A 15,452-nucleotide genomic window follows, 5' to 3' on the forward strand; every position below is an offset into this window, starting at 1 on the left:
CCATCTCCTGCAGCTTTTACCAACTCAGAAGCACACATATATTAATTGTGCATAAGTCATTGCAGTCTATATATATTTGGTCTTGAACATTGGTCAACCTATCTCACTGTTGACAGCTTTGGAGAGAGGAAGGTCCCTTCTAATACCACTGTGGGTGGATCTAAACACGGGTGCAGGGGCTGGGGGAGAACGCTATAAATAAGTCAGAAATTAGATCATTTCAACAAAAGAAAAAAATATCCATGGAAAATTGCGCTTAAAAATTTCCTGCTCTCTTGCGCCATCTGGTGTTGCATGTTTATTGCACATTCAAATAGCTGTTTCTTTACCAATGTAGCTGAGTCCTGAGTTTAGTCATTTGGGATAGACACTGACCAAAGCAGTTGACACTTTTACGTGTCTACAAATGTATACTATAAAAATATGCGTTTCCTTCCAAGCAGCATCCACACACCATCTCCATGCTGGCTTATACGCTGTTGTTGTTTAGTCGTTTAGTCGTGTCCGACTCTTTGTGACCCCATGGACCAGAGCACGCCAGGCACTCCTATCTTCCACTGCCTCCCACAGTTTGGTCAGACTCATGTTTGTAGCTTCGAGAACACTGTCCAACCATCTTGTCCTCTGTCATCCTCTTCTTCTTGTGCCCTCAATCTTTCCCAACAACAGGGTCTTTTCCAGGGAGTCTTCTCTTCTCATGAGGCGGCCTAAGTATTGGAGCCTCAGCTTCAGGATCTGTCCTTCCAGTGAGCACTCAGGGCTGATTTCCTTAAGAATGGATACGTTTGATCTTCTTGCAGTCCATGGGACTCTCCAGAGTCTCCTCCAGCACCAGAATTCAAAAGCATCAATTCTTCGGCGATCAGCCTTCTTTATGGTCCAGCTCTCACTTCCATACATCACTACTGGGAACACCATAGCTTTAACTATACAGACCTTTGTTGGTAAGGTGATGTCTCTGCTTTATACGCTACTGGTAGTCTAATACAGAGGAAGCTTGTTATCTTATCAGCTTGAAGGACGATGAAACTTGTAGATGTGTCACTTAACTGGGAGCTGTGGGGTTCAATCAGCTACTGACTCTGTTGATCAGCTGTTACGCATTAACAGCAAACAGCTGGTTGATGCAATCAGCTGTCACCACCGAAAAGGTGGTGGGTGCAAATGCTGACAAAACACCAAGGCAGGGAATCTCGAATTTAGGGGCTAGATCTGGTATGTTGCTTAATTTCACCTGGGCCTCACATGCTTCTTTTTCCTTTTCCTTTTCCCTTTACTTGTGTATATGTAAACAAAACATTAATTAACACTGAATTTCCACTTGGTTCCGATTTGTGTGGCCTACTTTGTTCCTGAACACGTTTGAAAGTGTGGATATGGCTGGGCATCAGCTGACCTGATCTGCGTCTTCCAAACTGTTCTTAGGCATGGGGCTATGTGATACAGTGGTCCCTTGGGTTACAGACGCTTCAGGTTACAGATGCTTCAGGTTACAGACTCTGCTAACCCAGAAATAGCACCTCGGGTTAATAACTTTGCTTCAGGATGAGAACAGAAATCGTGCAGCGGCGGCAGTGGGAGGCCCCATTAGCTAAAGTGGTACCTCAGGTTAAGAACAGTTTCAGGTTAAGAACGGACCTTCGAAACGAATTAAGTTCTTAACCTGAGGTACCACTGTACTGCGCAACCTCTTGGCTGATGTGGGGTGGAGATGTTGAGTCAGAGTGTGCTGTCAGCACCTCCAAAGATCCCCTCAGGTGCTTTTCGTTTGTATGTGGCTCTTGCTGATCTTTTTTCTTTGGGTCAGTAGTTCCTGACTGAAAAAGAAGTTTTGCATCCCTGTACCAAGGCTGTTTACACCCCCCCCAGCCTTTGGAATTGTTGAACTCCCAGCTGCCATCTTCCCAAGCCAGCTTAGCCAGTGGTCAGGGATGATGGGAACTATATGGCCTCGGCCCAGTATACCTGAAGGAGCGTCTCCACCCCCATCATTCTGCCCGGACGCTGAGGTCCAGCGCCGAGGGCCTTCTGGCGGTTCCCTCACTGCGAGAAGCAAAGCTACAGGGAACCAGGCAGAGGGCCTTCTCGGTGGTGGCGCCCGCCCTGTGGAACGCCCTTCCAGCAGATGTCAAAGCGATAAACAACTACCTGACATTCAGAAGACATCTTAAGGCAGCCCTGTTCAGGGAAGTTTTTAACGTGTGATATTTTACTGTATTTTTGCTTTCTATGGAAGCCGCCCAGAGTGGCTGGGGAGTCCCAGCCAGGTGGGCGGGGTATAAATAATAAATTATTATTATTATTATTATTATTATTATTATTATTATTATTATTATTATAGTGCAAAAACATCTGGGACTTAAGCCTGAATAGCACTGGACTGAAGGGTGTAAATCTAGTTGGGAATTAAAGAGTTCGGATAGGCCATGTGAACAAACATATTTCAGACTCCTCGATTACCAGCATCACATTTTTGGAGGTAGCCTAGGCTGTGACCTCAGAAAACTGCTATCAGTTAGGAAGACCCGGTAGGATGCTGCCATCTTTTTCTAGCAAATCAGACCTAGCTCAGAATCCAACGCCAGCACCTTTCCAGAATTTCAGGCACGGGTCTTTCCAAGCCTCCCTGAAGGTGCTGGGAATTGTGCCTAGTCCCTTTTGCGTGGGGCTATCTTTGAAGGTGACCCGGAAACTGCAATTAATCCAGAATGCGGCAGCTAGACTGGTGACTGGGAGTGGCCGCCGGGACCACATAACACCGGTCCTGAGAGGTCTGCATTGGCTCCCAGTACGTTTCCGAGCACAATTCAAAGTGTTGGTGCTGACCTTTAAAGCCCTAAATGGCCTCGGTCCTGTATACCTGAAGGAGCGTCTCCACCCCCATCGTTCCGCCCGGACACTGAGATCCAACATCGAGGGCCTTCTGGCGGTTCCCTCATTGCGAGCTTACAGGGAACCAGACAGAGGGCCTTCTCGGTAGTGGCGCCCGCCCTGTGGAACGCCCTCCCTTCAGATGTGAAGGAAATAAGCAGCTCTCCTATCTTTAAAAGACATCTGAAGGCAGCCCTGTTCAGGGAAGATTTTAATATTTAATGCTGTATTGTTTTTAACACTCGATTGGGAGCTGCCCAGAGTGGCTGGGGAAACTCAGCCAGATGGGCGGGGTATAAATAAATAAATAAATAATTATTTTGCATGTGGTCCTGCCACCACAGAACTGTTGCCCTCCAGTTGGAGACAGTAGACCTGGGGTAGTCAACATGGTTCGCTCCAGATGTTGATGGACTACAATTCCCATCATGCCCTGCCCACATGGCTAGTGGTGGGGGGTGATGGGAATTCTAGTCCAATAGCATATGGAGGATACCATGTTTGCTACCCCTGCAGGAGTATTGGATGAGATACTGTATGTCAGTAGTCCAAAATGAGAAGGACTGAGTTTTTGGGGAAATGAATGAAACCTTAAATCTAGCTTCCGTTGGAAAAGTTTTGTCAAGGGCACTGAAGCCCACCACACGGCATACGTTGTTCAGCTGCTCTTCTAGCTTCTGAGATTTATCTAGGCCTTACCCATGTGTACAGTGGTACCTCGGGTTAAGTACTTAATTCGTTCCGGAGGTCTGTTCTTAACCTGAAACTGTTCTTAACGTGAAGCACCACTTTAGCTAATGGGGCCTCCTGCTGCTGCTGCTGCGCCACCGGAACACGATTTCTGTTCTCATCCTGAAGCAAAGTTCTTAACCCGAGGTACTATTTCTGGGTTAGCAGAGTCTGTAACCTGAAGCATCTGTAACCTGAAGCATATGTAACCCGAGGTACCACTGTACTTTCAAGCATATCTTCACAATCTTAAGGGCTAGAAATCTGCTGTTCGAAAAGTAAATGCATGCTGAGATTCTTCACAATTGTGTGGTGTTCAGCACCAAATTATTTGAGTTTCCCCCACTGAATATCTGCCTATAAAGAATCTTGTTTTCAGCAGAGGATTCAGAGCATAGGCCAGGCATTCCCAAACTCGTCCCTCCAGATGTTTTGGGGCTACAACTCACATCATCCCTAGCCAACAGGACCAGTGGTCAGGGATGATGGGAACTGTAGTCCCAAAACATCTGGAGGGCTGGGTTTAGGCATGCCTGGCATAGGCTAACAGTATGAGTTTTGTTGCTTAGCTCTGGGCTGCTGTACATTAGCTTGTTTGTTGTGGAGTCATTTAGAAGGCGGAGTGAGAGAGAAACACACAAATGAGCCCCGTTATTATTGCGGGAAATGAATATTCATCGGAGGGATATTTGTTGGGGTGGGAAGGCTGGGTTTGTTTATTGCAGGGTCACTCATAAGAACGGAGCTCAAGAGACATGTTGGCTGCATGGAGCTTGTATATGCTGCTTATCCATTGTGGTTAGAGTGGCCTGCCGAAGTGCTGTTTTCCTTTTGCAAACAAGAGTTTGTGCTGGGAGATATTGCAGATAGCAGGAAGGTGAAGGGGGCGGTGGTGAGGGAGGAATCCTATAATCCTTCACTCCTGTGATCCCTATTGTATTGTAGGCAGGGAATTCTCTGCACAAGCACCCAAATTCTCTGAACAACCCATCCCTGCTATCAACTAGACAGCTGCAATGTTGTTGCTTTATCTATTGGGGGGGTCGTTTTGCTCCAGTTTTAGGCTGCGTACAATGGAAAGCACCCCCCCAAAAAAAACTCCCCCAACCTGGGAATTGTTCATTACCCCCCACAGAGCTACCATTCCAAGCACCCTTAAGAAACTATAGTTCCCAGGATTCTTTGGGTGAGGAGACATGCTTCGAATGTGCTTTAAAATGTGTGTTCTGAAAGAAGTCACCTTCTGCCTGGTTCTGTGAATGAATGAGCAAAGAAACACATTAGGGATATCAATTGAAGTTTTGGAACTGCTGGGTGATTCCCAAGAAGCAGCTCACAGTGAACTCTAGTGCCAAAATTGGCACTAGAAAAGAAGAAAATTGGAGCTGGCTTCCTAATCCGGACTTTAAGTTAAACTCCGGTGGAATGATCGTAATTGTGAAACACTTTTTTATTTAAAAAAAACCTGTGAATATAACCCACAAGCAGGGCTACCGTATAATACAAGTCATTTTATTATGGTTAATGGTCAGGGATACCATATAGACTGAGTCCACATTCACCATGTAAGGAGAATGTCAGCAATTGAGCAGATCCACACTATACATGATTTAAAGCACATCCAACACACATTCAAAGCACATGACTTCCTCCAAAGAAATCCTGTAGGTGAGGGTGTTTGGGATTGTAGCTATGGGAAAGGAAAACTACAGTTCCCATGATTCTTTGGGGGAAGTCATGTGCTTTGAATGTGCATTGGTTACGCTTTAAAATTCAGCAGTTCTCAACCTGTGGGTCCCCAGATGTTGTTGGACTACAACTCCCATCATCCCTGAGCTCTGGCCTTGCTAGCTAGGGGTGATGGGAGTTGTAGTTCAACAACATCTGGGGACCCACAGGTTGAGAAAGGCTGCTTTAAATGAATATTGCGAATCTGCTGTTGGCTTCACCACCCTAAAAATGGAAACACCCTTAATTTCTGAGGGGGGCGGGACACTAAATACAGACCTTTTGCAGGAGGGGAAAGTGGACTAAAAGTCTCTCCCCCCCCCCCATTGTATTTCCTCCCCAGCTTTTCTAACCTATGTCTCCTTTGGGCAGGGTCATTCCTCTCTTCCCACCCCCAGGGGAAGGGATTAGGTTACACAGCTCTGGTAACAATTCCAACCTGTTTGGCCTGGAATGTGGCATTTAGGGTCTTGTCACAGGAAATTCAGTCTGTGTTGAAAGCTAGAATTGCAAACAGTTTCATGGCTTGCCGGGGTTGGGGGGCGGTGGAAAATGCTGTTTGAACCGAAGGAACTCTGTCCAGGCGTTATGGGTCATGGTGAGGGCAAGAGGCTGGGAGTTTAGGACTAAATCTTTTTAATGTTTCCTCCTTCCCATGCAACTTCCCTGTAAGTAATGCACAGTTACGCCATTTGCCTGCTCAGTGTATGGCTGTGAAATATACTCCGGAGTCAAGAGTGGATTTCATGCTCTTTATTCGGCTCATAGTGGTGAGGAGGAATGGAAGTTCCCCCAGAATGGAATGGAAGTTCACCCAGAATTATTTACACAATGGGCCCCATGTGATTGGCTAATTCCAGGATTCTCCTGCAGGCGAATCATGTTGCAGATTCACTTCCACCTGGAGCTGGATGGCTCCTGTGGACCAATCAGACTGCTGCATTCTGGATCCTATTGTTCTAGGACCAATCAGACTGCTGCATTCTGGATCGTATTGTTCTAGGACCAATCTGACTGCTGGATTCTGAATCCTATTGTTCTAGGACCAATCAGACTGCTGCATTTTGGATCCTATTCAACTCAGTACATAACACCCTGACCTCCGGCCCACCCCAATCCCAACTGCCCTGTCTCCAGTCACTTACTCCCATGTATATTGTATCCCAGCATATTCCTGATAAAGTATGACCCTCCTCAGCCATGAGGAGGCAATTTCGGCAAGCAATTTTCTCTCTTCCTCAAGTCTCCCCAGCTGCAAAATAAAATCAACAACTTCAATCCTAAAAAAAGGGTCAACAACATTGGTCGGCCCTCACGCACGTTCACTTCATCAAATTTTGAGAAAAGTTTGAGCACCCCTGAGTCCCCATCCCACAGCCCTGCTCACAATTGTGAAGAATATTCCTACGTTGAATGGTCATTAAGAAAAAGATATAGGAATAGGCCTATATCTATGTGGACTATCTATATCTATGTGGACTGTCCCTGGATCAAGTGACTTTTCTTCTTTAAGGTTTCAAAGTTCTTAACCTAGCTCAAGGTAGTCATCTGAACTACCTGATGACCAATCACAGACAGTGCATCCCTTGAAAAATAAGATTTTGGAGCCATCTTGCCCCCAAATGGCAACTACACATTTGGTGCCTAGCTTATATACCTGAGTTTCTAACACTGTATGATTTCAGCGGTTCAAATCCCTGCGACGGGGTGAGCTCCTGTTGCTCGGTCCCTGCTCCTGCCAACCTAGCAGTTCGAAAGCACATCAAAGTGCAAGTAGATAAATAGGTACCTCTCCAGCGGGAAGGTAAACGGCATTTCCATGCGCTGCTCTGGTTCGCCAGAAGTGACTTAGTCATGCCGGCTGTACGCCGGCTCCCTCGGCCAGTAAAGCGAGATGAGCGCCGCAACCCCAGAGTCGGCCACGACTGGACCTAATGGTCAGGGGTCCCTTTACCTTTTTTATGATTTCAGAAGGTTGGTCATCAACAGTGTGTGGCATGATGGGGGTGGCAGCAGCGCTTACCTGACTGATGCTTAGTGGGAAGGAAAGGTCTGGGAGGTCAGCGTGGTGGAAACAGATGCCAGCAGAGCCAATCCAGCACTCCTGCCGATGCGTTTACACTGCACCACACTGTCCACTGCTGGGAGTCAGTTTAATGTGTCACAGTGTTTTTTGGGGGGTACCTATGTGCCACCTTAAAGACTAACAGATTGATTGCAGCATATCGTGAACAACTAGACCCATTCATTATGGATGAAAACATTTATTCATAGCATAATCTTTCATGGACCAAGGCATGATTGATGCACAACTAGATGAATGATTTTTTAAATTTTATTTTTGTATCTGATGATAAAATGGGCTTCTGTTTGTGAACACTTATGCCCCAATCAATCTGTTAAGTCTTTTAGGTGCCAGAAAAAAATGTGGGGGTGTGAGAGAGATTTTTAATGCAAGTTGAAATGCAGCCAAAGTTCGTAAATTACTTTATAGATTCAGAATCTTGGAGGTGTTATTTGTAATGCCTGTCCCTCTGATGGCTCCACGATGCTAAGATATCACTCAAACTTTCTTGACTCTGTTCTGCCTTCTGAAGTTCCTTTAGCTTGCGGCTCTCCCCAAGTCAGTACCAACCAAGGTTGATAATATTGGGCAAAGCGGATGCAGTCCCTGCCCCTCTGCCTAACCCTCCCCTTTCCCAGTGTGAATCAGGTGAGCACCTTTTGCCCATAGAGAAAAAGAGCTCTACCTGCCAGCGGCGTAGCGTGGGTTGTCAGCACCCGGGGCAAGGCAAGTAATTTGCGCCCCTAACCCCTAACCTGCCGCCGCTGCCAGCTTCTTCTTGCTGCTGCCTGGGCTGGGGTATTTACGGTAAGGTAGCCACGGCGGCGGCGGCGGGTCCGTGTCAGGTGATCTGAGGCGAGTTGCCGCTGGCGCTGCCGCCCAAATGACGCCGCTTGCCCGGAGGAGGAGGAGGGCAGAGAGGCGAGGAAAATGCAACATGGCCCAGCAGCTGCAGCAGCGGCGGCGGCGGCGGGGCTGTGAGGAGGGGCTGCCTGGCGCGCCGGGACCGCGGCTAGCGCTGAGAGCCGCTGCCTGCCGGACGCCTTCAGCCCGGACGCGCGCACAGCTCGTCGGTTCCGCAAGACATGGGGCTCTGCTACAGCCTGCGCCCGAGGCTCTTCGGCGACTCCGGAGGCGTCGAGCGCGCCCCCCCAGATGTTGCGCCCAGTGCGGCCGGCCCCCCCTGCACCCCCACGCTACGCCACTGCTACCTGCTGAAGGATCCCGTTATTCCTGGGATCTAGTCACCCTGGCCCAGAAATCCTGTTCCCTCCAACAGAGGGACCTACCTTGCACTTTGAGAGCAGCTGCTTTCAAGCGATAGCCAGCTATGCACAAAAGCATGTGGTTTTGTCTGCTGAGAGGAATAAAAGTGGGAAAGGGGAGATGTGTGGCCCTAACAGCTTCTTACTTAGAATTTGATGGTTAATTATTTTATTTTATTTTATTTTATTTTATTTTATTTATTACACCCTTCATCCTTAGATCTGAGGACAGTTCACAACATAAAATTCACAGTATGAAAACACAAAATACAGAATTAAAATACAGTAAGAACAAAAACCAATGGGACGCGGGTGGCGCTGTGGGTAAAACCTCAGTGCCTAGGACTTGCCAATCGTATGGTCGGCGGTTCGAATCCCCGTGGCGGGGTGAGCTCCCGTCTTTCGGTCCCAACTCCTGCCCACCTAGCAGTTCGAAAGCACCCCTAAGTGCAAGTAGAAAAATAGGTACCGCTTTATAGCGGGAAGGTAAACGGCGTTTCCGTGTGCAGCACTGGTGCTGGCTCGCCAGAGCAGCTTTGTCACGCTGGCCACGTGACCCGGAAGTGTCTCCGGACAGCGCTGGCCCCCAGCCTCTTAAGTGAGATTGGCACACAACCCTAGAGTCGGACACGACTGGCCCGTAAACGGGCAGGGGTACCTTTACCTTTACCTTTAAGAACAAAAACAAACCAATAACACACACAACCCTCTCCACAACACTTTTAAAAGGGCATCAGGTGCCAAATCAGTCACCTGGCACCTAAAAGTGTATAACAAAGGTGCCAGACAAACCTTCCACAAAGGGGGAGCCACTCTCAAAAAGGCCCTGTTCTCATATTGCCACCCTCCAGACTTCTCTTGGAAGAGGCACATGAAGAAGGGCCTCAGAGGATGATCTCAGGGTCCAGGTAGGTTCATATGGAGAGAGTGGGTACCCTCGAAGGGAGAGTGTTCCCCATAATGTTGTCGTGGGTGTTTTTTTTTGTAATTCTCAGAGAATTGGCTTCGGGGGTACCCTTGCAAGAGAGTAAGAGTAATAAAAAGAAATTGTTATTTAGGGGAACTGAATTTAATTCTAAATTATATTCCGGAAATGTGGGAGATTTCAAGGGGTCGAAAAAATGGATGTACCGTGCTATATTAGAAGCCAAAAAACTTGTTTTGATTAATTGGAAGAGCCGCAAAAAGATTTCATTGAGTGCATGGATTGATAATATGAACAGATTAGTTACATACAAACAAATTGCATGTCGACGCAAAATAAGAATGGATCAATATGAAGAAATTTGGAATGAATATTTAAGCGATAAGGCGGATAGTAGTGGGAGGAGAGAGAGGTGGGGAAATCTTGTTAAAAAAAGGTGTAGTCATAGGTATATCAGTGTATTCAAATCTGAATTGTCAAATTGTGTTATTATTGTCATTATGGTTTTTGTTGTACTGTATGTGTCTTTTGTGGTTGATGTTTGTATCAAAAAAATGATTAAATGTTTTTTTTAAAAAAAAACCCTGCAAGAGAGTCTCCTCATAGGCTCCTTGGAACCCTGTGTATAGCTTGCTGGTAAAGCTCAAAAGGATTTTTTGTTCACATAGTGCCCCAAAGGAAGGAAAACCCAGTGCCCTGGGCTGTGCTAGCATGGAATGGAAACATTCCCTTGGTTTGGATGCTGCATGGACTATTTATGTGAGTTCTGTAGCAAAACAAACAACCCCACACACTTTCCACACAATAATTTTGAGTTGTAGAAGCTGCCTTAAGATAAAAAAAATAAAAAATGAAACGAAACGAAAGGCTGACATTTTTAATATGTTTTAACCAAAGTTTGGGTGTTGTTGTTTAGTCATTTAGTCATGTCCGACTCTTCGTGACCCCATGGACCAGAGCACGCCAGGCACTCCTGTCTTCCACTGCCTCCCGCAGTTTGGTCAAACTCATGCTGACAGCTTTGAGAACACTGTCCAACCATCTCGTCCTTTGTTGTCTCCTTCTCCTTATGCCCTCCATCTTTCCCAACATCAGGGTCTTTTCCAGGGAGTCTTCTCTTCTCATGTTGCGGCCAAAGTATTGGAGCCTCAGCTTCACAGTCTGTCCTTCCAGTGAGCACTCAGGGCTGATTTCCCTCAGAATGGAGAGGTTTGATCTTCTTGCAGTCCATGGGACTCTCAAGAGTCTCCTCCAACACCATAATTCAAAAGCATCAATTCTTCGGCAATCAGCCTTCTTTATGGTCCAGCTCTCACTTCCATACATCACTACTGGGAAAACTTTTACTATATGGACCTTTGTTGGCAAGGTGATGTCTCTGCTTTTTAAGATGCTGTCTAGGTTTGTCATTGCTTTTCTCCCAAGAAACAGGTGTCTTTTAATTTCGTGGCTGCTGCTTGGGTGTACAGTGTCCCAAATTTCCACCTGACCCTCCCCTATTTGTTTTTGCAGCGGTGGAGACACAGAGCACAAGTTCGGAGGAGATGGTGCCCAGCTCCCCCTCTCCGCCCCCACCCCCACGTGTCTACAAACCTTGCTTCGTCTGCAACGACAAATCATCCGGCTATCATTACGGGGTCAGCTCCTGCGAAGGCTGCAAGGTGAGTGGAGGGAGATTCCCCACCCAACAAGGCGCTGTCGCACACCTCAGCTAACCCTCTGCGCTGGGGGGCTCCTTGCAGCGCAGCTCGCCCGAATCGTGAGTTCAAGCAGGCATCAGGCTCGCAACTGTTCAGGCCAGGAGGGTGGGGTTTGCTGCTTCACCCAGGCCTCCTTTCCTCGTCCAAAGGAATGTTGCAGCAGGGAATTTGAAGCTGCATGCCAACACCCAAAAAAACAGATTATGCAAGCAAGATGAAATGTGCAAAACAAGCATATGCATGCTGACTTGCATCCTCCTGTGTCCTGGTTGTTGAATTGGGGGGGGGGGGGGTTCTGGTTGCAGAAAATTCTGCACCTACTTCAAAGATCATCAGGTTAACATCCGTCAGGCTGAGGCTGAATCCGTACATATGGAGCATGTGTTTTCCACCTTGGGAACCTTTGTTGTTGTTTTTTCATATATAATATTTATTCAGAATTTAAGAATAACAAAAAGAAGAAAAGAAAAATACAAAATACAAAAAGAAATAACAACACCAAAAGAGAAAAAATAGATCCACTTAAATTTTTTTTAAAAAAAACTAATTAAACCTTTACATAACTTTCTTCCTTTACTTATTTCCTTGACCTCCTCTCACCTCCCAGTTTTGTATTCTAATTCAAATCGTTATTTCAGCAAATCCTTCCAACCTTATTTTCATTTAAGTAATTTAATATAATATATTACAATTTATCGTCCTCTCTTTCGTCAATTTCAACAACTCATCTTTACTTAGTCCTTTATGTCATTTCAACCAAAACCATCTAGTTTTCTTTTTCCAACATCTTTCTAACAGTCCTTAATTTTACAATATTCCACCTTGGGAACCTTTGAGGGTTGGTTGGTTGCTGGAACTGAGAGCTATAGTTAAAAGTTTCTCCTTGACTCATTCGGCCTGTGAGGCTGTGTCCCCCAAACCATGCCCACCTGCTCCACACCTGACTTGCTCCACAACTTGGACAGCTGGGCTTTTACTATGCACCTATCATTCACCTGCCAGCAGATGATTGACACGTGGTAGTCTCCCCTATCAAAGCTGGCCTCTAGGCAGAGTGGGAGATAAAGATCTAGGGCTCCTGGCTGAAAGAGTTCCCCACCACTGCCCTTTATCTCCATACTGAGGGAAGAGAGAGATAGTGACTTGCCTAAGATGATGTTTGGGCTCAGAACTTCCTGGTTCACACACTTCCCAGCCCCTTACAAAATGCCAGCTCTTTAAGGGGCAACTTCTGTTAAAGGATCGCAAGGGGCAGGACAGTGGAAGACCCTCTGCCTGAGATTTTGGGGAAGCTGTCGCTGCTACTGCCGGTCAGGGAAGACTGTCCTGGGCTAGAACGGAAGGTCTGATTCATTACAGGTCAGCTGCTTATGATGCACAAATATTTAAAAGTCAGAGGTGGGCCAAAGAACAAGGGGGCCTCACAACTTTTTCTGAGTGCCCTAAGTGTTTCCCTGTGTGGGGTAGTGAGTTCAGTGGAAGGAGGGGCCAAATTACAGGATATCAGTAGGATATTACACAAATTATTTATTATTATTATTATTATTAATTCAAATTATATACCACCCTTTATCAAAAGATCCCAGGGTGGTGTACAATTGTTAAAAACACATTACAGAACACCAGTGATAAAAATACAATGAAAGCACATTATAAAAAAGTACACTGACAGACAGCCTAATATTAAAATAGTCATTGTAATAACAGTCCTCTTCTCCACACTTTCACAGGCCATAGATTATTTAGCATAGCATAGCATAGCATAGCACTGTAGAGTTGGAAGGGACCCTGAGGATCATCTAGTCCAACCCCCTGCAATGCAGGAATATGCAGCTGGTCCATACAGGGATCGAACCTGCAACTTTGGCGTTATCAGCACTATAGTCTAACCAACTGAGCTATTTAATAGCCATAAAGGGACCCCTGACCCTTAGGTCCAGTCGTAGACGACTCTGGGGTTGTGGCGCTCATCTCACTTTATTGGCCAAGGGAGTACAGCTTCCAGGTCATATGGCTAGCATGACTAAGCCGCTTCTGGCGAACCAGAGCAGCACATGGAAACGACGTTTAATAGCCATAGGCCTGGGTAAAGAGGAATGTTTTTGCCTGGTGCCTAAAGACATGCAATGATGGCGCCAGGCGAGCCTCTCTGGGGAAAGCATTCCACAATTGGAGCCACCACAAAAAAGACCCATTTCTGTTGTTGCCTCCCAAAGGTGACCTTTTTTTTTGGAGATGATCTGGAGTGTAAGGAATGGAAGAAACTGAACAGGAATTGAATTGATTTGGAGCAGGATAAATTGGGAAATTAACCAGGGGTATATGAATCAAAGAGGTACTGTTTTGGGCTATCTGACTTGGGCTGCAAATTAAGCAAAGAACTTAAACCTGGGGGTGATCTGGATGGGAAATAGTTGGTTCGCCTTCCGTGCCATTTAAAGTCTAAACTGGCATGTGCATATTTGCAAATTGTATGTACATTTGTGTCTATGGACCCATGTCCCAAAGTCACTAGCAACTCCCCTGATCTGAAGATTCAAAACTCATACTGCCATAGCCAGGTCTGAAGATTCACCCTGGTAAGCGACGACATCTAAAACAGCCTCCGAGCTACAAAAACGGTCCTACCTGAAACAGCGAGTTTGGGAGAAGGTGGATGTGGATATCACAATTTGCACTGGGAAAGGAGACTTGGAAAGGAGGCTTGGAACTACCTAAATGCCTTCCTTCCGCATCACCCACCTGGTTACCTGTTCCTCCTTCTCTCTCTCTCCCTCTCTCTGACCTTTCAGGGCTTCTTTCGCCGAAGCATCCAGAAAAACATGGTCTACACCTGCCACCGGGACAAGAACTGTCAGATCAACAAGGTCACCCGCAACCGCTGCCAATATTGCCGCCTGCAAAAGTGCTTTGAGGTTGGCATGTCCAAAGAAGGTGAGCTCTGTTCTAAGCCTTGGGAGGGGGCAGTGTGTGAGGGATGATAGCAAATGAGATTACATAGGTAAAACAAGACGGAAAGCAAAGGGAGGTTCCATTCAGGGCCCTTCAGATGGGGTGGTATGCATGCCCCCTGCTCGTTTGGCATAGATGCAACACACTTTGAAACTGTCAGCCTGTGTGTGCAAGGACCATGTCTGCCTTACTGTTTTATGTACCGCAACTGCCTGCTTGTAGGCAGAAGTACTCATTTGAATATTTTGGTTTTTGTTGGCAACAGCCATTGGCAGATTTTCTTTGTCCCCGCCCCCCCATGGATTTGGACACGGACCATTTCACGTTTAGATGATGGGTACACAGGAACATTTCCCCCTGTATCCTCACATCTGTGTGCATGCACATATTTGCATGCATCCCAAATGGAACCTCACTACAGTGGTATATCGGGTTAAATACGCTTCAGGTTACATACGCTTCAGGTTACAGACTCCGCTAACCCAGAAATTTGACTAAACTGCGGGAGGCAGAAGTGCCTGGCGTGCTCTGGTCCATGGGGTCACGAACAGTCGGACAGGACTAAACGACTAAACAACAACAAAACCCAGAAATAGTACCTCGGGTTAAGAACTTTTGCTGCAGGATGAGAACAGAAATCATGCAGCGGCGGCGCAGCTAAAGTGGTTCTTCAGGTTAAGAACAGTTTAAGGTTACGAACAGACCTCCAGAACGAATTAAGTTCTTAACCTGAGGTACCACTGTATTGTAAGGAGTGGCCTGCGCATAGGTCCCTCCTGCCTGCCTCTGTCGCTTTACTTGCCGCGCATCAAATGTAGAATTTTGTAATACCAAGGCCTGTGTTGCCAAGATACAATCACAGGGACATCTAAGAGGAGGCACACAACCCAGGCCAGCGCTTCTGAAGGGATCTTTAGCTACCGCAGCCTGAAAACTCCTGCAAAGCCACCTGCTTTCTGTATCTGGTTTCGCCGCTGCGTTTCCTTCCACGGTGGTGCTTTTCAATGCATTCCACCCCCAAGGAAAAGCATTTGGGGAACATTTACCTTGGAACTGAAAAGGCAACGTGGGTTTTCTGCATGAGCGGGAGACTGTCGTTTGCAGCTATTCCCGCCCTGCTCCTCAAGGTGAAAGAAACTTCACACACAGAGCCTTGCCGATATTCTGTTCTGATGAAATGTTTTCCATGTGTATTCCTTGGAGAGGAAATAATTCCG

At 46.6% G+C, this 15,452-nt stretch overlaps 1 protein-coding gene across 3 annotated transcripts in view; it reads left to right on the top strand.

Annotated features, from left to right (window-relative positions):
- The window catches only part of RARG (retinoic acid receptor gamma), a 127,732-nt gene that overhangs the window by 99,613 nt on the left and 12,667 nt on the right, over positions 1 to 15,452 (top strand). For all 3 annotated transcript variants that reach the window (XM_081848973.1, XM_081848974.1, XM_081848975.1), the window contains 2 exons: positions 11,096 to 11,244; positions 14,076 to 14,217. In XM_081848973.1, the coding sequence (XP_081705099.1) occupies positions 11,096 to 11,244; positions 14,076 to 14,217 (291 nt within the window). The remainder of the gene's footprint in view (positions 1 to 11,095; positions 11,245 to 14,075; positions 14,218 to 15,452) is intronic.

The sequence above is a fragment of the Podarcis erhardii genome (assembly GCF_964252035.2).
Source record: "Podarcis erhardii genome assembly, chromosome: 2".
In the NCBI taxonomy this organism is placed as follows: Eukaryota; Metazoa; Chordata; class Lepidosauria; order Squamata; family Lacertidae; genus Podarcis; species Podarcis erhardii.